This window comes from Protopterus annectens, chromosome 9.part0 (genome assembly GCF_019279795.1).
Source record: "Protopterus annectens isolate FY-2018-M chromosome 9.part0, PAN1.0, whole genome shotgun sequence".
Lineage (NCBI taxonomy): Eukaryota > Metazoa > Chordata > Ceratodontiformes > Protopteridae > Protopterus > Protopterus annectens.
The window spans coordinates 286,650,081-286,670,865 of record NC_056743.1 but is presented as its reverse complement, the minus strand read 5'-3'; the positions used below and the strand labels follow the sequence as shown (position 1 = coordinate 286,670,865).

At 38.0% G+C, this 20,785-nt stretch overlaps 1 protein-coding gene across 2 annotated transcripts in view; it reads left to right on the top strand.

Moving 5' to 3' along the window:
• The window catches only part of USH1C (USH1 protein network component harmonin), a 3,114,702-nt gene that overhangs the window by 2,114,160 nt on the left and 979,757 nt on the right, over positions 1-20,785 (top strand). The window contains exon 19 of one of the 2 annotated variants that reach the window (XM_044082874.1): positions 15,601-16,095. The exons of the other annotated variant lie outside the window; for it this stretch is intronic. Coding sequence (XP_043938809.1) covers positions 15,601-16,095 — 495 coding nt within the window. The remainder of the gene's footprint in view (positions 1-15,600; positions 16,096-20,785) is intronic. 2 annotated transcript variants of the gene reach the window in all.

Sequence of the window (20,785 nt, the reverse complement as noted above, 5' to 3'; positions counted from 1 at the left end):
ATCAGCCTCAAACAGATGTTCTACACAGATCGTCTCAAAAAACTCCAGCTTTACTCCTTCGCATATCGCCTACTCAGAGGCGATCTCTGCCTAACATACAAATCTATGTCAAACCCAGAGCTGTTGGAAATGCTCCACTTAAAGAAATACCAATCCCTCCGAGCTACATGCTCTAGGGACCTAAACCTTGTCACCACAATAAACAGAACATGCTGGAGGGATAGATTCCTGTCCCAGAGACTTCCCATACCCTGGAATAAACTACCTATCTATATCAAACAAAGCTCCTCATTAGCACTCTTCAAGAAAAATCTTGATGACTGGATGGGAAATAGGAACTTTTCCCTGGGGATCACCTCTGGGGCTCTGTTTTTAAAGGGGCACAGGAAAATAATTTTCTTGGTTGGCGAAAGCTGGGGTACCTTTTTGGCTAGGTTTATATAGGCCCTATGGCCAGTAGCCTAGTACCTACCACCCTCCTTCCCCCTACGTTTGACTCCTGGAGGACAGAGAGGTTGCAATTGGAAATAAATGTTCTCCGACCGTCTTCATTGCTGTATAAGATTTTGATAGTTTTTATTGGTACCTAGTGTTATATTAGCAAACAAGATCTGGGGAGCTTTCCTAGGGCATGATGGGATAAGGTTGCAGCCACAGGCTAGTGGAAGACCTCAAGCTTTTGTATAAGCCTGAGTTGGAACCAAGGATTGGTTCCAAACCCAACCAGTGAAGAATGAAGAAGAGATGGACAACACACATGGAACGTTATGGCGAGTACATAACTTCTTTTTTTATCTCTTGTTGATATTGGTACAATAATGCTGATTAATATATCTCTGTTTACACCTCTCTGATTGAATTCATCTGGCAACCAACAAAAGTTCTGTTTTTATGTATATATTCTGTATATATGACTGTAATCACTATGTTGTAACTGTATCTACCTTTGTACCAATTAGTGTTTAATATTTTCTGTATCTTATGTTCTTGTCCAAGCTTTTCTCCCAGGCCTGTGCTGAAAATGGGCTCTTTTAGGCCCAGTGGACTTTCCCCTTAAGCAAATGCAATAAATAAATAAAATAAATACATAATTCACTGTATAACAGGCAGAAGAGAAGCAGATTTATCTCAGCAATTAGGGAAAGTCAAAATGCAGGTGTGAGATTCAAGCTGATGTATTCAGCTGTCTTAACATATTTTTTGATGCAGAACAGGCTATGGAGGAAATATAAAAGATGTCCAACAAAAAGCGAGCCATCAAAGCTAATAGAGAGACTTTGCCAGTAAATCCTTTTTTCAGTGCTCCACAAGAAAATGCATACAAGAGTGAAAAAAGCGCAGGAGCTGACTAGAAGAATTGGGAGTACTTTGTACTTGAAAGAGAGTCTGGTGTTGGGAGAAGGAGATGGACAGAAAGACGTCTAGCAACACTGAAGTTAGTGAATAAATGTGAGACTATAAAGCATCAATTACATTTGTGAACCATTGCTTTACAAGAAAAAGTGTCTGAGAAAGACTGGACTTTTGTTGACTTTGTTAAACTTGTGAGTGGACTGAAAAACATGCCCCACTTCATGTCATTAATGTTTAGAAGGACACTAAAAAGAAAAAAAAGTAGTTGTAAATAAAGCAATTTTTCTTCTTAACCGTGTTTGTATAAAATATTTCATGCTATAAACTGCATGTTATATAGTAGAGTAGATTTGTATAGTATGTAGTCAGGGGTATCTGAAATGAGGGGCTGAAGGTGAGACTTTTCAGTGATTGTTTTATGTTATAAAGATACAAAAGTAGGTAAGTACTTTTTCATTTTTAAAGAAATGCAGGCATTACAATGTAAAAAGAGGAATGGCTGGACAAAGGCGTCTTTAAGTTAATATGTTGTAATCTTGGGCTATTGTTGTAGGTAATGGAGTGTAAAAGTGCACTGTTTATAATATATATGGAGCTGAGATGTTTTCTCTTACTTTTGCATAGATGAATTTATGCCTTGGCTTAATCTAAAAGTGAATCTTTTGTTTAAGAAAGTGAAAAATAATGACATGACAAGTGCAGTGAGAGGGGCCAAGTCTCTTGCATCTGTAATGACATTAACTTTTTTTTCCTTCAGCAAACAAATGCTTAGTGTGAGTTGAGAAGTCTACAGCTGACAGCAGCTGTACTTTCTGTTCTTATGTTTCCATTGAGACAAGCTGACTAGAGATGCAGGGAATTAATCTTGAGAGTTGTGAGCATTGTTTGCTGAGAGAAATGTAAAATTAAAAAGTACAAGGGCAAGAAGCGCAGTAAAAAAAAATAAGTCTGACATTAGTGAAAGTGAATAAGAGATGGCCTTCCTAGCAGTCTAACTGCTTCATGCATTTACCAGAAGAGTGTATAATTTATTTAAAGATAACCAGTGCACGTTTGCTTAAGGCTAAAAGTTGACGTTTTCTGAAAGCATACAAGCTGATTTTCACATATGGAGGAGAATAGATATAAGAAAAAACAGACAGCAATCAGTACAAGTAGGAAGGCATGCTATAAAGTGTGCTTTAGCGTGGATAACCTTAATATTAGGCCTGTGGCTGCAGCTGTCAATTTGGGCAGTTGTGCCTATCAGGAGGGTTAAACTTCATTATTTGAAGATGTACATAGTTTTGTGTTTGTTTTTAATTAATAGATTACTGTGGGTATGTTTTTTCAGGGTTTTAATTAAAATAAAAGTCTTGAAAATGTGACAAGGTTCAAATGGAAATAAGAAGCAGCTGTGTAAAAGATCAACCTGACAAACATTAGTATGTGTTTCTAACATAAAATTTGGAAACAGACATTTTGAAAAGCTGGCATGTACATTAGGTGGGGATACTAACTTCTTATCATAATGACTGTGCTGTGCTATCCATAGTATTTTGGAACATAAAGGGCTTCACAGGTACGGACATTGAATTATATTAAGAAGTGCAGAGTGCAAATAGAAATGCTGCAGGTGACCCATTTGGAAAGAAATGAGCACGTGAATTTGATTGAGAAAAGATTTCAGGATGGATATTCAGGAAAATAGGACAGAGGGAAAGGGGAGTAATTATACTGATTCCTAGAGGAGCTGTAATAGTGATAGAAGAGGGGAAAAAGTTAATGAAAGATTTGTGGATTAAGGGGTTACTGGCAAAGGAATAGGATTATGCTGACATTTATTTATGGTCTCCCTAAAACTCCTATTATGGAGTTTATGAATTTTTTGGGGAGAAATAATCTGCTTTCATCAGGGAATATTACTTTTAATTGAGGACTAGAACCTGATTTGCAACAGTGATGATGTATCTGGAGGACCTAGAAGGAAAATATATAACAAAAGAGAGTAGATTTCTGAAGAAATTTCTGAAAATATTTGTTATGTAAGACATGAATTCTGTAGTAGGAACTGGAAGAGAATTTACATATTATTCCCCAAGTTACAATAACTAGGCTAGACTTAACAGAAGTTATATTTCACAGGGACTTGTGCACTTACTTGAAAGCTTCTGCACGTCTACTATTTCAGATAATACCCCAGTAAAAACTAAGAGAAAATGCAGGGTAATTAAGTAGAAGTGCAAAGTTGGTGCTCTTTCCCCCTATTTGTTAAAAAAGAGGGGAATTTAAGGAATATGTAGTGGAAATTATTTAAGAGTTATTAGGAAGATAGAATTTTTTTCAGAAGTTTTGGCTGGTAGGTGGGATACAATGAAAGTGGAGTTTAAAAATAGGGTAGAAGTAAAAAAAAAAGAGGTATGGTTAAGAAGTAACAGAAATTATTTAGAGGAGCTGACAAAGGTTAAAGTATTGCAGAATATGGGGAATCCCACAGAACAAGACAGGGGCAACTACAGAATGCTGACTAGAAAATAATACAGCATCTGGAGAGTATGCATGAATTTAGAAAGATGGTTGTTAAGCAACTTTTTTTTTTGTAGTAACTCCAGACCACAAAATTTTTATTATAGTGTCCTGGGCACAAAACTTAGGGAGTCTGTAACAAGAAAATGCCCAGAGATCCATTAGAAGTATTAGAGATATTTCAGAAATGTTATAAACATTTGCGTAAAGCAGAGTAATGTGGAAATCAAGAAGGAACAGAAATGGAAATATTTATGGAAGGGTTAAGTATGCCAAGGTTGGGGGTAGATGAGGCTCAATAATTAACAGTTACGGTAGGAGGAGATGAGAGAAAAATGGTGATATAAAATTAATCTGTTGGAAAGTCTCCAGGAATAAATAGTATTCTTTGGAAGTTTGGAAGCTAGGAGGGATGAAAGTGATAAAGATGTGGTAGGTTATTTATAACAGTATTGTAAAAGTAGGGGAAGCACCAACATCCTGGGAGAAAGCTGTGGTGGCTGTAATGCCTGAAGATGGTGAAGACCCATCAGGCCCAGCTTTATGTGGAAACATTTCAATTTTAAGTCATGATTATAAAGTGTTTGTGTCTGTAATAGCTAAAAGAATGGCAAGGGAGTTGCATGTCTGATAGATATGGATCAGTGTGGTTTTGTGGAGGGGAGGCAAACATTTGACAACATTAATGGAGCAGTGGTGATCTAGAGAGAGACAATGTAAGAAAAAATGATGCTATCTGTGGGTGTGCTTTGCAGAAAAAGCATTTCACAGAGTAAGCTGGGATTTTTTTCGGTGATGCAATGGAAGCATTTACATTCCATGATTCAGTAATAAAGTTATTTACTTGGGACCGGAGGCAAGAATTAAAGTGGGATAAGTTGTGTCTGAACAGAAAAAACAGGTAAGGGTGTCCTCTTTTCCCATTGTTGTTTGCTTTATATTTAGAGCCATTAACAAAGAAAATAAGGGATGCAGAAATTCAAGGATATGATTGGTATGGAAGTCATGAAAAGCAGGCTTTATTTGCAGACGGTATTATTTTGTGTCTGACTAAGCATTAGCAGTAGTAGATTATCTGGCAGAATAATGCTATATTATGAGTGCACCCTTTTTATTGGTCGTATAAGTGGCTGAGACAATAAATATCCTAGAGGATTTTAACCAAAAGTTCGTATCCAACGGTGTAAATCCCCCTCTGTTCAGAGACCAAACAGTAAAAAACAAGCCAAATATAAAGACAGAGAGGTAACCAAGGCTTCTCAATAATCCATTCATAAAATGCCTGTATCTGCAACTGGGATGTTTTCCAAGAACCAAGCTTAGATTTAAAAGCAAAAGAATCTATTTAATAAAATTGTTGTCGGTAAGCGCTTTCACATTTGCTTCCTCAGACCGTTAACATTCAAAAAATCAGTCTGCTCCTTTTGTAGTAGTCATGTGTTTCATCTTATAAAACTTTAAAGTGATACAAACCAGATTATTGAAAGTTTCATTAAGGAAGGTTCAGTGTCATAACATTTCTATACTAGATAGAGTAAATTCATATCTATAAAGAATTTACTAGGTACACATCATTCAATACTTACTAAACATACTAATATATGTTTGTTGCTAAAAAAGCATATCTAAATAATAATAATTACTACAGCATTTAGAAGCATTAACTGTTGCATGAAGCTCAATAAATAAAATTTTTGAAATAAAATTTTTTCCAGTATGTACTATAGATGCATTAAACTGTGTTATTCTACGTATACCATTCATGTATAAAACTATCAAAAACATTATAAGTATGCTAATCATACAAAACAATATTCACAAAATTATTAGAAGTTGCTAATCGTCAAAGACACAAGTTAAAAAAGTCAGCAATTAACAAATTACGTACATTTATAACAAATATCTTTAAAATACTTTAAAGGCATTTATAAAAGCCTATCATTATATATTTACACTAAAACCTAATTGAACATAGATTTACGGGTTGTTAATATTGTAAATAGCGCTTATTTAAGGTGTCTGGCTCTTAACACTGGTCGAATGGAAGCTCGTTCATTAAGGCCACTGCCTTTGTCTGCTCTAAGGCGAATCATCCAATTAACTTCTACTCTCTCAGTAGTGTTACGAATATTCCCTTGTCTTAATATTGGCAGGACACTATCTATAGCCATAAAAGTAAAGCTGTGTTGGTTACCATATTGGCCTACATGCTTAGCCAATGCATTGTTACTATGTCCAATCCTAATGGCATATAAGTGTTCTCTAATCCTAATTTTAAATGGTGTCCCACAGGGCTCGGTCCTTGGCCCCCTATTGTTTGGCATCTACTTCTCAGAAGTACAGGCCAACATGGGAGGACTTTGGCTGACAAAGTTTGCAGACGACTGCAAACTGGGCGCCATAGTGGAAAGTGCATCGGACACGGATATCCTTCAGAAGGGACTCACGGAAACAGATAGCTGGTGCCAGAGCCATGGCCTGAAGTTAAACGCCAAAAAATGTATAGTCATACCCTTCGGGAAAAACAAGGTAACCCCAAGCTACCATATAGGTGGCAATCCACTAAGCACAGAAGAGGTTATCAGGGACCTGGGGACCCAGGTTGACAGTGGCCTTTCTTTTGACACTCACGTTGCTAAAGTGGTTAGAAAGACCTTCTACATTGCCCACCTGATCATGAAGGGATTCACATCCAGATCTAGTGAGGTCATTGTTCCCCTGTACTCTTCACTTATCAGACCAATGATCGAGTACAATGCCCCATTCGGGATGTATCTCACCCGACATCTGCAGCAATTGGAGAGACCCCAAAAGTTCCTCACCAAAAGGATAAAGGGACTCCAAAATCTGTCATATGCTGCCAGATTGAAGAAACTCCAGCTCTATTCAGTCGCATACCGTCTGCTCAGAGGTGACATGTGCCTGACATACAAGGCCATGTCCAACCTGGAATTAATGGACATGCTCCACCTCAAAAAATCCAAATCCACCAAAACCACTAGAGCAAGCGACTTAAACCTTAGCACGGATATAAATAGGACGTGCTGGAGGCATAGATTTATCACTCAGAGACTCCCTATGCTGTGGAATAAAATCCCGGTCCATGTGAGGCAGAGCACCTCGCTGACTCTGTTCAAGAGAAATCTAGACCTGTGGATGGGCCCGGGAATCATCTCTGTGTCACTGCTGGACAGAGGCACAGCAAACTAATGGGCACAGTATTTTTTCATATAAGGGGTGGCGTAAGCCACAAAAATTTGGGCTAGGCTTATAAATGCCTTAGGGCAGATAGCCTAGTATAAACCTATGAACCTATGAACCTATAATACCCCATTCAGCATGTACCTCTCAAAGCACATGCAGCAGCTAGAGAGACCACAGAGGTTCTTCACCAGGAGAATCCAGGACCTCAAAAATCTGCCATACACAGATAGGCTAAAAGCTCTATCCCTCTACTCTCTTTCATACAGACTCCTCAGAGGTGACCTGTATCTGGCATACAAGGTGATCCCAGAGCCCACAAGTCAAGATCCACTCAAGCAACCCACACACATGGCCTTAACGTGGTCTGTGACATCAGTAGGACTTGCTGGCGGTACACATTTGTGTCCCATAAACTCCCCCATCTGTGGAATAGACTCCCTCTTCACATCTAGCAGAGTACCTCTTTACCCCTTTTAAGCACAACCTGGATAACTGGATGGGAAATAGAAATACATCCCTGGGATTCCACCCATGTCCCTGCTGGGCAGGGGCATCGGGTGCTGATTTGTCTATACATGGGCTAAACTATTGACTAGGCTTATAAGGGCCTCAGGGCCAATAGCTTAGTAACTTCCTATGATTCTATTAGTCTTACCAACATAGAAAGCTTGGCATTCTTGGCACCTAGCTAAGTATACCAAGTTAGCTGTATTACATGTGGCATCAACTTTAAACGTGAATATCTGACCAGTGTCTGGGTGCTCAAAAGTATTCGCTTCACATATGTATTTACAATATTGACATTGTTTACAAGGGTGGGTTCCCAACAAAGCCACTTTTTCTTGACCATCATGGCGATGACAAAGTAGCATCTTAAGATTGTTCCTATTTTTATACTGGAACTTAGGAGTGATGCCCACTAGTGACCCAATCTCCTGGTTGCTGATGAGAATCGACCAGTGCTTATAAATAATATCAATGATGTCCTTCCTGTCATTAGTGTAATACATTTGTATTTTTATTTGCTCATTGTATACTTGTCCAACTATGGCTTCATGTATATGATCAGAGAAATAGGGTGCCGCTCTATTTGATCTTAATCTATGTATGTCTTCTATAGTTCTATCAACTTCATGCGGCTTGTAACCCCTTTGAGCAAGTCTCAGTTTAAATTTACCTAGTTCATTCAGGTAACCCTCTTGTGTGGCATTAAGCCTAGAAATTCTCATACCCTGACCTTTAATGATATTCCGAAATATATAAGGTGGGTGCATACTTGTCCTATGTAGGAGGCCATTCCTATAGCATTTCTTCCTATACACACCAGTATTCACTTTTTCTTCCAGCACCCTCTCCACATAAACATCCAAGAAGTCTATGTGGTGTAAAGAGTGCTGATGCGTAAATTTCAAGTAGGAGGTCAACCCATTGACCAAGGTCATGTATCTATCAAGTTCGAGTTGATTACCTCACCAAACAAGAAAGACATCGTCCACAAAACGACGATAAAAGCATACGTGGGAGGCATGTAAATCACAAGGAAACAAAACATCTTCCTCCCACATAGCTAGAAACATGTTGGCGTAGCTATTGGCACAGGAAGTGCCCATAGCCACGCCATCACGTTGGATATATACATCAGTTCTATATATAAACACGTTATTCTCTAAGATGACTTCCATAAACATAGAAATCAAGTCAATATGTTTTTCAGTATATTCACTGTGTAGCGTCAAATACTTTTTTATGGCCTCAACCCCCTCTCTATTAGGTATGATGGTAAATAGCGATTGGACATCCATAGTAACAAAATACATATTTTGAGACATATTAGTATTCTTAAAGAACTTATATAATTCTACTAGAAATTGTTTAGTATCCCTGGGGATATACTCATTTCGTTCAACAACAGGTCTTAAATGTTTCCCTACATATAACTTGAAAGGCTCAGTGCTCCAACCACCTCCTGAAACAATAGGCCTCATGGGGGGGTTGGTGCCATGTTTATGTATTTTGGGGATGCCATGTATACTTGGTATCATAGGGTACTCCACAAATAAATATTTCGCCAGTTCCTGGTCAATGCACTGACTAACTTGCAAGTCATGAATTATATCTATCATTTTATAAATGATACTCTGAAGCTGTTGTTCAGATATAGTCTTATAATATCTCTCATCTGCTAACATATCCAACATGTTATTGTGATAATGTAAGAAATCCATTACAACCAAAGGGCCTCCTTTATCTGCTGGTCTGAAAATTACATTTTTATCTGCTCTAAGCCTATTCAACGCCTGCTTTTGTTGGAAAGTCAAATTATATGGCCTATGTGAACTGTGTGTTTGAGTAGCAAATAACTGATATACATCATCTTCTACAACTTTGTAGAAGGCCTCTAATAAAGGGTGATTTTGAGGTACATATTCACTCAATTTTCTCAATGATGGTTGTACACTATTGAAATCATTACCAAACTGGTGTCTAAGCATTACATTTCTACTAAACAGTTTCAAATCAGTTAGTACATCATTGATTCTACTATTTACACTAGGAATAAATGTTAAACCTTTATTTAACAGTTCAAGTTCATAGGAATCCAAAGGTCGATGCGAAATATTCCATACTAAGTCAGTATTCATTTGTTCCACATTTTCTTGAGTGTCTGTCCTTGTATCCTTTCCCCGGATAGTTTGCGTTTCTGCCTTCCTCGACTGGCAGACCGATCTCGTCTGTCCCCCCTCCCAGCATCAAATAACACTGAAGTAAGACTTCACCTTAATAAACAGGCAAGTGATAAAAGTTTTGATACTGTTAACAGGAGCGAATGCTTAAAGAAGAAGTTAATGGCCTGTATATTTAATGATGAAAATCCACTTATGTATTATGAAACAGAAGACAGGGAAAGTTCTGATACTTTCCCTACAGACATTAAACAACAGTTGCAGGAAGCTGTTCATAATTTAGAGGCTGATATGCTTAGATTGAAATGGTTGTCTACACAAAGATTGCATTTTGCAGTATGTCTTAAAAAGAATATAGTACCAAGAGGCCTAAGAGTGCTGAAGATGCCGACCTATGGCGATCAGTACCCTGAGCTTCTTATTAAATGGCAGAAGTTAAATCTTGAACACAGTATGAAGTATATGCAGCTTCTTTTAGACTTTTTTAAACCTATAGAAGATGAAATAAAACAGTCAGTTATGATTCAACAACATGATATTAGCACCAAATATCCAGAGATTTTAGCTGAAAGAGCAGTTTCCAATATGCTGGATGGCATCATGGTCTATGAAAGACGACTTATACATCAAAAGAAAGACAAAATAGACAGGAATGTACGAGATTATCGCACATCTCATGTGTTCACTTGGCCTAGAGTTCAGCACAATTCTACTAACATTGTGACTTCAAATAATAGCATGCCCCTACCAACTGAAGAGAGTCATATACTACCTAATACTGTACCAGAACAATCATCATGCTTGCAAGCTTCTATTACATCTACTAATTCTCACCCAGGGTTCTCCAGTGTTACAGGAATAAACTCACATAATAATCTGGTTACACATAAACATCTGGTTACAGCTCAAGTACATATAGACGGTGGTTGTGAGAGCATTGAGCCTACAGAGGGTCCTGTAGTACGCTCTAAGACAACTAAGAACACTGCCTTGAGTGCCTCACAACTACCACATGAATCAATTTTTCCCCAGTTTCCCCTTCCCATATCCATGGGGAGGGGGGACAGACGAGATCGGTCTGCCAGTCGCGGAAGGCAGAAACGCAAACTATCCGGGGAAAGGATACAAGGACAGACACTCAAGAAAATGTGGAACAAATGAATACTGACTTAGTATGGAATATTTCGCATCGACCTTTGGATTCCTATGAACTTGAACTGTTAAATAAAGGTTTAACATTTATTCCTAGTGTAAATAGTAGAATAACTGATGTACTAACAGATTTGAAACTGTTTAGTAGAAATGTAATGCTTAGACACCAGTATGGTAATGATTTCAATAGTGTACAACCATCATTGAGAAAATTGAGTGAATATGTACCTCAAAATCACCCTTTATTAGAGGCCTTCTATAAAGTTGTAGAAGATGATGTATATCAGTTATTTGCTACTCGAACACACAGTTCACATAGGCCATATAATTTGACTTTCCAACAAAAGCAGGCGTTGAATAGGCTTAGAGCAGATAAAAATGTAATTTTCAGACCAGCAGATAAAGGAGGCCCTTTGGTTGTAATGGATTTCTTACATTACCACAATAACATGTTGGATATGTTAGCAGATGAGAGATATTATAAGACTATATCTGAACAACAGCTTCAGAATATCATTTATAAAATGATAGATATAGTTCATGACTTGCAAGTTAGTCAGTGCATTGACCAGGAACTGGCGAAATATTTATTTGTGGAGTACCCTATGATACCAAGTATACATGGCATCCCCAAAATACATAAACATGGCACCAACCCCCCCCATGAGGCCTATTGTTTCAGGAGGTGGTTGGAGCACTGAGCCTTTCTCGTTATATGTAGAGAAACATTTAAGACCTGTTGTTGAACGAAATGAGTATATCCTCAGGGATACTAAACAATTTCTAGTAGAATTATATAAGTTCTTTAAGAATACTAATATGTCTCAAAATATGTATTTTGTTACTATGGATGTCCAATCGCTATTTACCATCATACCTAATAGAGAGGGGGTTGAGGCCATAAAAAAGTATTTGACGCTACACAGTGAATATACTGAAAAACATATTGACTTGATTTCTATGTTTATGGAAGTCATCTTAGAGAATAACGTGTTTATATATGGAACTGATGTATATATCCAACGTGATGGCGTGGCTATGGGCACTTCCTGTGCCAATAGCTACGCCAACATGTTTCTAGCTATGTGGGAGGAAGATGTTTTGTTTCCTTGTGATTTACATGCCTCCCACGTATGCTTTTATCGTCCTTTTGTGGACGATGTCTTTCTTGTTTGGCAAGGTAATCAACTCGAACTTGATAGATACATGACCTTGGTCAATGGGGTTGACCTCCTACGTGAAATTTACGCATCAGCACTCTTTACACCGCATAGACTTCTTGGATGTTTATGTGGAGAGGGTGCTGGAAGAAAAAGTGAATACTGGTGTGTATAGGAAGAAATGCTATAGGAATGGCCTCCTACATAGGACAAGTATGCACCCACCTTATATATTTCGGAATATCATTAAAGGTCAGGGTATGAGAATTTCTAGGCTTAATGCCACACAAGAGGGTTACCTGAATGAACTAGGTAAATTTAAACTGAGACTTGCTCAAAGGGGTTACAAGCCGCATGAAGTTGATAGAACTATAGAAGACATACATAGATTAAGATCAAATAGAGCGGCACCCTATTTCTCTGATCATATACATGAACCCATAGTTGGACAAGTAGACAATGAGCAAATAAAAATACAAATGTATTACACTAATGACAGGAAGGACATCATTGATATTATTTATAAGCACTAGTCGATTCTCACCAGCAACCAGGAGATTGGGTCACTAGTGGGCATCATTCCTAAGTTCCAGTATAAAAATAGGAACAATCTTAAGATGCTACTTTGTCATCGCCATGATGGTCGAGAAAAAGTGGCTTTGTTGGGAACCCACCCTTGTAAACAATGTCAATATTGTAAGTACATATGTGAAGCGAATACTTTTGAGCACCCAGATACTGGTCAGATATTCACATTTAAAGTTGATGCCACATGTAATACAGCTAACTTGGTATACTTAGCTAGGTGCCAAGAATGCCAAGCTTTCTATGTCGGTAAGACTAATAGGGCATTTAAAATTAGGATTAGAGAACACTTATATGCCATTAGGATTGGACATAGTAACAATGCATTGGCTAAGCATGTAGGCCAATATGGTAACCAACACAGCTTTACTTTTATGGCTATAGATAGTGTCCTGCCAATATTAAGACAAGGGAATATTCGTAACACTACTGAGAGAGTAGAAGTTAATTGGATGATTCGCCTTAGAGCAGACAAAGGCAGTGGCCTTAATGAACGAGCTTCCATTCGACCAGTGTTAAGAGCCAGACGCCTTAAATAAGCGCTATTTACAATATTAACAACCCGTAAATCTATGTTTAGTTAGGTTTTAGTGTAAATATATAATGATAGGCTTTTATAAATGCCTTTAAAGTATTTTAAAGATATATGTTATAAATGTACGTAATTTGTTAATTGCTGACTTTTTTAACTTGTGTCCTTGACGATTATCGACTTCTACTAGTTTTGTGAATATTGTTTTGTATGATTAGCATACTTATAATGTTTTTGATAGTTTTATACATGAATGGTATACGTAGAATAACACAGTTTAATGCATCTATAGTACATACTGGAAAAAATTTTATTTCAAAAATTTTATTTATTGAGCTTCATGCAACAGTTAATGCTTCTAAATGCTGTAGTAATTATTATTATTTAGACATGCTTTTTTAGCAACAAACATTATATATTAGTATGTTTAGTAAGTATTGAATGATGTGTACCTAGTAAATTCTTTATAGATGTGAATTTACTCTATCTAATATAGAAATGTTATGACACTGAACCTTCCTTAATGAAACTTTCAATAATCTGGTTTGTATCACTTTAAAGTTTTATAAGATGAAACACATGACTACTACAAAAGGAGCAGACTGATTTTTTGAATGTTAACGGTCTGAGGAAGCAAATGTGAAAGCGCTTACCGACAACAATTTTATTAAATAAATTCTTTTGCTTTTAAATCTAAGCTTGGTTCTTGGAAAACATCCCAGTTGCAGATACAGGCATTTTATGAATGGATTATTGAGAAGCCTTGGTTACCTCTCTGTCTTTATATTTGGCTTGTTTTTTATCCTAGAGGATTTCATGGAAAAAATGAGGCTCTCCAGAAAACAAAGAAAATGGAATAAATAACCTCCCCTGTTTCTGTAGTGCATTTATTGACAGTAGATTACTGCTCAGTCAGAAACCTATCTCTGGAGTATCTCAGATGCATAAACATACACTGTGCTATGCCACCCTGTTTTCTCCACAAAAATGAAAAAAAAAAAAGATATTGTGAAAGTATTACTTTGCTAGGAAACAAGCAAAGCAATGCTCATCCCCCCTCCCCACAGAGTATATTTCACATTGTTTTGAAAAACAAACATAGACTGCCACTGCCCATTTGATGCTGCTAATTAGGGACAGTTTTCCATGAATTACCGGATCTTCAAAACATTCTTTGGACCTTATTAGGGTCCTTTAGTGATCTGCAGTTTAGATGTACAACAAATTAGTGAAGTTCTTAGTGGTCTCATACTTACAGAGGGCTTTTTTTTCCAGAAACATGAAACTTTATTGAGGTATAGATGCTCATAGTACCCCAAAGCAACTGTTTAAATTATATGAAAGCATTTTATGTATACTTTCCTCCAAGCTGACTTTCCTGGTTATCAGGCAAACAAAAAATGTTATGCTGCAGTGTTCTTTCCTTAACCAAAACAAACTGAATGTGCTAGAAATACCTGGCACTGAATACCATATCACCTCACAATCTTACCTCATTTGTAGATTTTCAGCTTGATCTACATACTCCAACATTGACGGTAAGTGTACCGAGCAAAGAGCTAATATGAAACCTGCACTGTGATATATCTAAATTGGCACAGTCTGCTGTCATCATATTGAAAACCACCAGAGTAAATTTTCTACTTGATTTTTTTTTGTTGTGTGTACTAGCAATGTGTTACTCATAAGCTGTTTTAGATCCCTTCTGAACAACACTTTGTACAGCTTGTGCTTTCTTTGTCCATAAAGAGGCTTCTATACCTATTACAAATATTTATTGGAAAAGGTCAGTTGAACAAACTACCATGATAGGCAAGCCTTAGCACAGTGAGTTTGCAAAGTAATTCCAATCCAGTCTGATATTGTAGTAGTTTTAAACTAGTCTTAGATCCCTAGTTTGCTGCAGCATTGTTCAGATATATAGTTAATTTATTTAGTATTTATTTTAAGAATTGCATGAATGATCTCTTTGATCCAATTTTATTGCTTTATTTTAGTAGTATTCTTGCTTGTTGGCAGACGTGCACCTGTATTTTACTCCTTATACATTCTAAATTTCAATGTGTTAATCTTTAAACATTTTTTATGTAGTGAAAATAGTAGACTGTTCAGTGTGCCAATAAGCAAGCAATCATAAAAATGTATTATTAAATGCTCCCTCGTATGCCATTATTTACAAAAGTACAGTGATGTCTTACTTCCTAAAAAATGTAGGTTATGAGATGGAAAGAAAGCAACATTAACCCACTGTAATAGTTATAAGGGCTTTCCTGATAAATGAAGCATGTATATACTGTGCTTATAACAATCGTTTTGGAACTGATTAAAATTACAATTCATGTAAAACATTTGTTTGAATTGTTTTATTGGATTTGACTTGTGGAGAGTAACTATGCATTTTCATTGTGTTTCTTTTATGTATTAGTCATCAGGGGTACGCCCCCCTATACCAGCTACATCCTTGCGGAGGTTTGCTGGAGGTCTACAGCTCCACACTACTGATTTGGATGATATTAACCTAGATGACTTTGAACAGCCTGCAAAACAGCCTACAAAGAGAATGGCACCAGCACCACCCTCACCTCGGTTTCCTCCTACCCCTTTATCATCCCATTCTTTGCAATCATCCACTGCAACACATTCAAGGAGCCTACCAGTAAATCCCTTACCATTATCCCATCAGTCTGTCCCACCTTTTCCTCCTCCACCACCCCCACCTCCACCTCCTCTACCTGCTACTACCCGACCTCTTGCCAGTACTCCAGAAGAACGAATTGCTGGCCATAGTTCTCGTCTTGGTAGCCAACCAGACGTACCTAGTAAAGAAAAGGATATTAAAAACTATAGAGATAGAGGAAGAGCTGGATATATTCCCATAAGCTCTTCAGCAAATGATTCTGTTTACCATTCTACTCACAAGGTACTATGTTTGCTTTGCAAAGTGTGTGTTTTGCTTGGTGTGTTGCCACTTGTGATAAGCAGCATGTCTGTGCATTTTCTTTGAGTGCATCATAAGAGATATAAATCTTTAGATTCCTTTAATAAAATGGCAATGATTTAGTGTGTGATGCTCTAACCAGCCCTAATATCTATGTCTATATGTGTGTGTGTGTGTGTGTGTGTGTGTGTGTGTGTGTGTGTGTGTGTGTGTATGTGTATATATATATATATATATATATATATATATATATATATATACACGTATGCATTTTTTTCCTTTTGTATAAACTGTACTTTTATAAGATGTATTAAGTTAATGTAGAAATAATGCAGTATATAGTCTAAAATATTTGTAGACATCACTGTCTTGTACCATAGAAGTAATGGAGAATAAATTCTTGTATGCATACATTTATGTATGCTTGTTGCATGGTTTGATCTGAAGGTATTAAATACCTAAATAGGCAGTGTTTGCTTTCAGAGTAACTTAAAAATCAGAAATATTGAATATGTTCATGTGTGACATTGTTTTAACGTTGTGTGATGGAGTGAAAGTAATTTTCAGTTATTGCAGTTTTTCTCATTATTACCTGACGGGCTTTGTAATGTTTACTGGTATAGTTCTGACTCTTGGAATTCCTGCTTGTAGAAGCCTGATCACCAGTCCAACTTCCAGAGCTCTTAATCCGTCACCAACCTGACCCAGTAGACTGCCTTCCACTCTTGTACAAGTACACTAGTGGTGTAAAGGGATGTCAACTGTACTATATTATGATCTTTCTAGCTGTACTTCAGCAAAAGCCCTTGCTTCTGCTGTGACATCAGTATGTCAATTTGTCCTGCTTCTACAGTCCCAGATAAGTATAATGTGGAGGAAAAGTTCTTATTCTCTTTCTTTTAATACCATAGACTACTTGTTATTGACCGACTCTGTAGATGTCTTATTTCTAAGGAAAACTAAAATTGTATTAGGTGTATTAAGCAAATGTCTTATAAGAGTTATTTATTATGTTGTCTGCCAAGCCTTCCTCCAACCTTCTGCTTAAGAAAGACAAGTACTCAGAAAAGTGTCTGAGGGATATGAATGGTCGTGAAGCCATGGACACAACATCCGGTTTGGATAGCTAGTTTCCCATACTCGTATGTCCTGGTGTCAATAAGCTGTTCTTTTTTTCACCCAACATTAGTTACTAATAAAGGCTTTGGTGTGATCCCTGTGGACCCATGCTGTCACTGCAGTCTGTTTTCATGAGATAAAAACCTCTTTAGCATCATTTTGTCATGAAGTTTGCCATAGTCCTCGGGATCTGACACCTGTATTGTTGTCATTGGATGGGAAGGTAGAATTTCCATTCCCTTTCTTCACAAGGAGGCTAGAGTAGACATAGCTGCAGTCTTGGGCATCCATCCATGAAGTGAGGCCTCTAAGACAGATTGCAGTTCGAAACATAGGCCTAAAATGCCTAAGCCAGTGAAGATATCAGATAGTCTGCATCACTGGTCCTGAGTGCCTTTCTCCCTTCTCCCTTCATGTGCTTTCTGAACCCAGTGTATTCCTTAAGTTGATCAAGGACTTAGTAGATTTTTGAAGTCTAAACAGCCAGCTTCTGATGAATTTTCATTGTCAGGGATGCCGTCTGCTAAAAAGTAAAAGGAGATATATCCCCAAAGGTGTTCCTGTACCCTATACTCAAGGACAGACAAACTGGTCTGTGCTGACCAGATATCTCCTGTCTGTCTTATCTGAGTCAGACATTGAGACAGCTTTATCCTCTGCCTCAACTTTAGAGGCTGTATCATTTGGGAATACCATTCATAGAATGACATTTAAGTGAGAGGCAAAGGAATTCACTCAAGCCCAGATTAGGCATAGGAATTTTCTGGTCCTGGCTGATCTCAAAGCTCTAGACATTTCTCCAGTCCTGGAAGTCATGAATGATGCATTTAATGGTGCCTCTTTGGCATCAGATTTGCAACCCCCTGCTTCTAGGAATTCAGAAACCTATTGGCTGATATAGCAGTTGTGTCCGTAGATTCCAGCAAGGTATCAGCTATGACTTCATCCAAAAAACATATTCCCACTGACAAGGAAAACAAAATTCTGAACTGCTTTCGAAAGAAGATATACACATCAGTTACCCTGCCTAATGGGGCACTGAACTACCAGTTTCATGTGCTAAAAGAGTTTCAGGAATCCCCTCGTAACCAGTTAAGAGAAATGGCAGAGTAGATAGAGGATAAGCACCTAAACAGGGGTTTGCGTGACCTATGCATCCGTATTTCCCACATTCCCAGGCACTCCGTGAAATGTTAATGTTATGTAGTGAATATATCATGCAGGACAGCTGACATGGTAACTGTGATTAGGAGACATGCCTTCCTGATGCAGCTCCTGTGTAAGTCTGTAAAAGCAGAACTCTTTTGTGTACCTCTTGAAAGGTAACTTCTGGTTAGGTCCTCTTCAGAAAATGTACTTATGTGACTGCAGGAGTAAGAAAAATAGCATGAAATTTGTTAAGGGTCTTTTTTATTCCCCTGCACCAATTTATAGCAAAGTTTTCCTAGTAAAAGCAAGCCCATAAACAAGATAAAAGCAAGCAACCAAAGGGCAGAAGGGTGTCTGTAAGAAAACAAATGTTGAAAAGACCACAGGGGAAGCCTTGAGGCCCTCACAGCCATGATACCCAGAGAGAATAGCTGTAATTCAGCAAAGGTGGTCACTCATACCATTTCCAAAATTCCATTCCAGTTTACCCTCACTCACACACCTACCTTGATCCCCTTTAGTAATCTACTGTACATGTAGGAGGCAGGCTAGTCATTTCATACAACAACTGAAGGCCATCACACAGGACAGGAGGATTCCACAGATAATAAATATTTGGTGCAGAGTGCATTTTCAGGAAAAAATCCTTAAAATTCCACAGATTCCTCCAGTTCCCTTGGATCAAGTATCTCTTTACCCCCTTCTTACATAGATACACGCACACACACACACACACACACACACACACACACACACACACACACACATACTAAAAGATTTAGTATTCTAGGGAGCCACAGGGGTTCCAGAAAAAGTGGAAGAAACAATACATTATTCACAACTTTTTTTGGTTCCAAGAAAAAGAAGGTAATTGGAAACCCTTTTGGACCCATTTTGATCTATCAAGATTAAACTGTGAAGTTTCCAAAATTCAAAATGACAACCTTACAGAGCCTTCGACTTTTATTTGGTCTACAAGTTTGCATGATCATCTTGGATTTAAAAGATCTACATCTCCACATTCGGTTAACCAGGATAGACAGACAATTTGGTTTAAAGAAGGGTGTTTACGCTACCAGCTTACATCCTTATCCTTGGCTTATCTATCCAAGGCCTATACGAAGTGCCTGGTTCCAGTGATTGCATTTTGCAGGTCCAAGGACATTCAGATATAGCTATACCTGGATGACTGCCTCATCTAGGCTACATCCTCAGAAGAAACTAAAGGCTGTAGAATTTAGTCTGAATTGATTCAGGTCCTTGGAGTTGTCTCTTAATTTGCCAGTGTCATACTTTTTACCTCTCTTCTGGACCTCCCTCCTTTACCTGCACCCACATGGTTTATTCTTTCCAGGTGGATTCAGCCAGGAATTCATGGACCTCTTCTGAGCTACTGCTCTTTTCCAAGGGGAAACATGGCTCCATATACTGACATTGCCTTGGCTTATGAGTGCAAATCCACTTATGAGCTTTGAAAGCTCAAACTCCACTGGGTGTAACACCTAGTGCTGCCCCTAGTTGTCATCTGTGTGGTGAGCCAGAACCACCTCCCTTCTCTTATTGTAAGCCCACAGACCCTGCTCACTTCCATCCTTCTTGGCCAGCTTCTATAGGCAAGCAAGTCACTAACTGAATGAGGGTCACCTACACCATATTTAGAGCTTAATCTCTCAGTGCCAAAGAACTGGCTGCATCTGTACACCCTTGAAGGTGCTGTTTCTAGGTGGACTTTCTGTCCCAGTACTTCAGGACCACGTAAGCAGAAGTTATTCTTGGCAAGAGAATTTGTCATGGTCTTTGGCTGCCTGTTCTTTTGCATTCTGATGGTTCCCTTGTCAAAGAAGCAGAGGAGAAAATTACAATGGTACATAAACAGGTGGTGCCAGCACACCCAGTCCTCACAGTGCTGTATTCCTTTCCTACCCTGTATTGGAATTGAGCATTCTTGATATGGATAAATAAATTTTGCCTTGATCTGGTGGTATCCTTCAAACTAAAACTGAAATCTCAGACTCTCACCAGCTTGGGAAGCCCACATGAGAGACCTAAGGGTCCTTGGGACTTGGGACAAAGAATTCAGGAGGAGACACATCAGTGTAAAAGAGATGATGGCAAAGTAGATACTGGCACTAACTTTAGCCATCAAGGCATTCAAGCCCATTTTGGCAACAGGGAACCTTACACATACTAAAAGACTACACCACAATGATTAGATGCATCAAAAAACAGGGAGGAACCCATTCATACTTTCTATATAGACTAGCAGTTCAAGCAAGGGTGCTCACAAAGACATACTCTAAACATTAACACTCATATCAGTGGCCTTTATAAATCGTAGCACAGAGCTCAAAAGTAGCTCAGGTTCTTATTGTTTGGAGTAGAAGGTTATTTTGATAGTAGATCT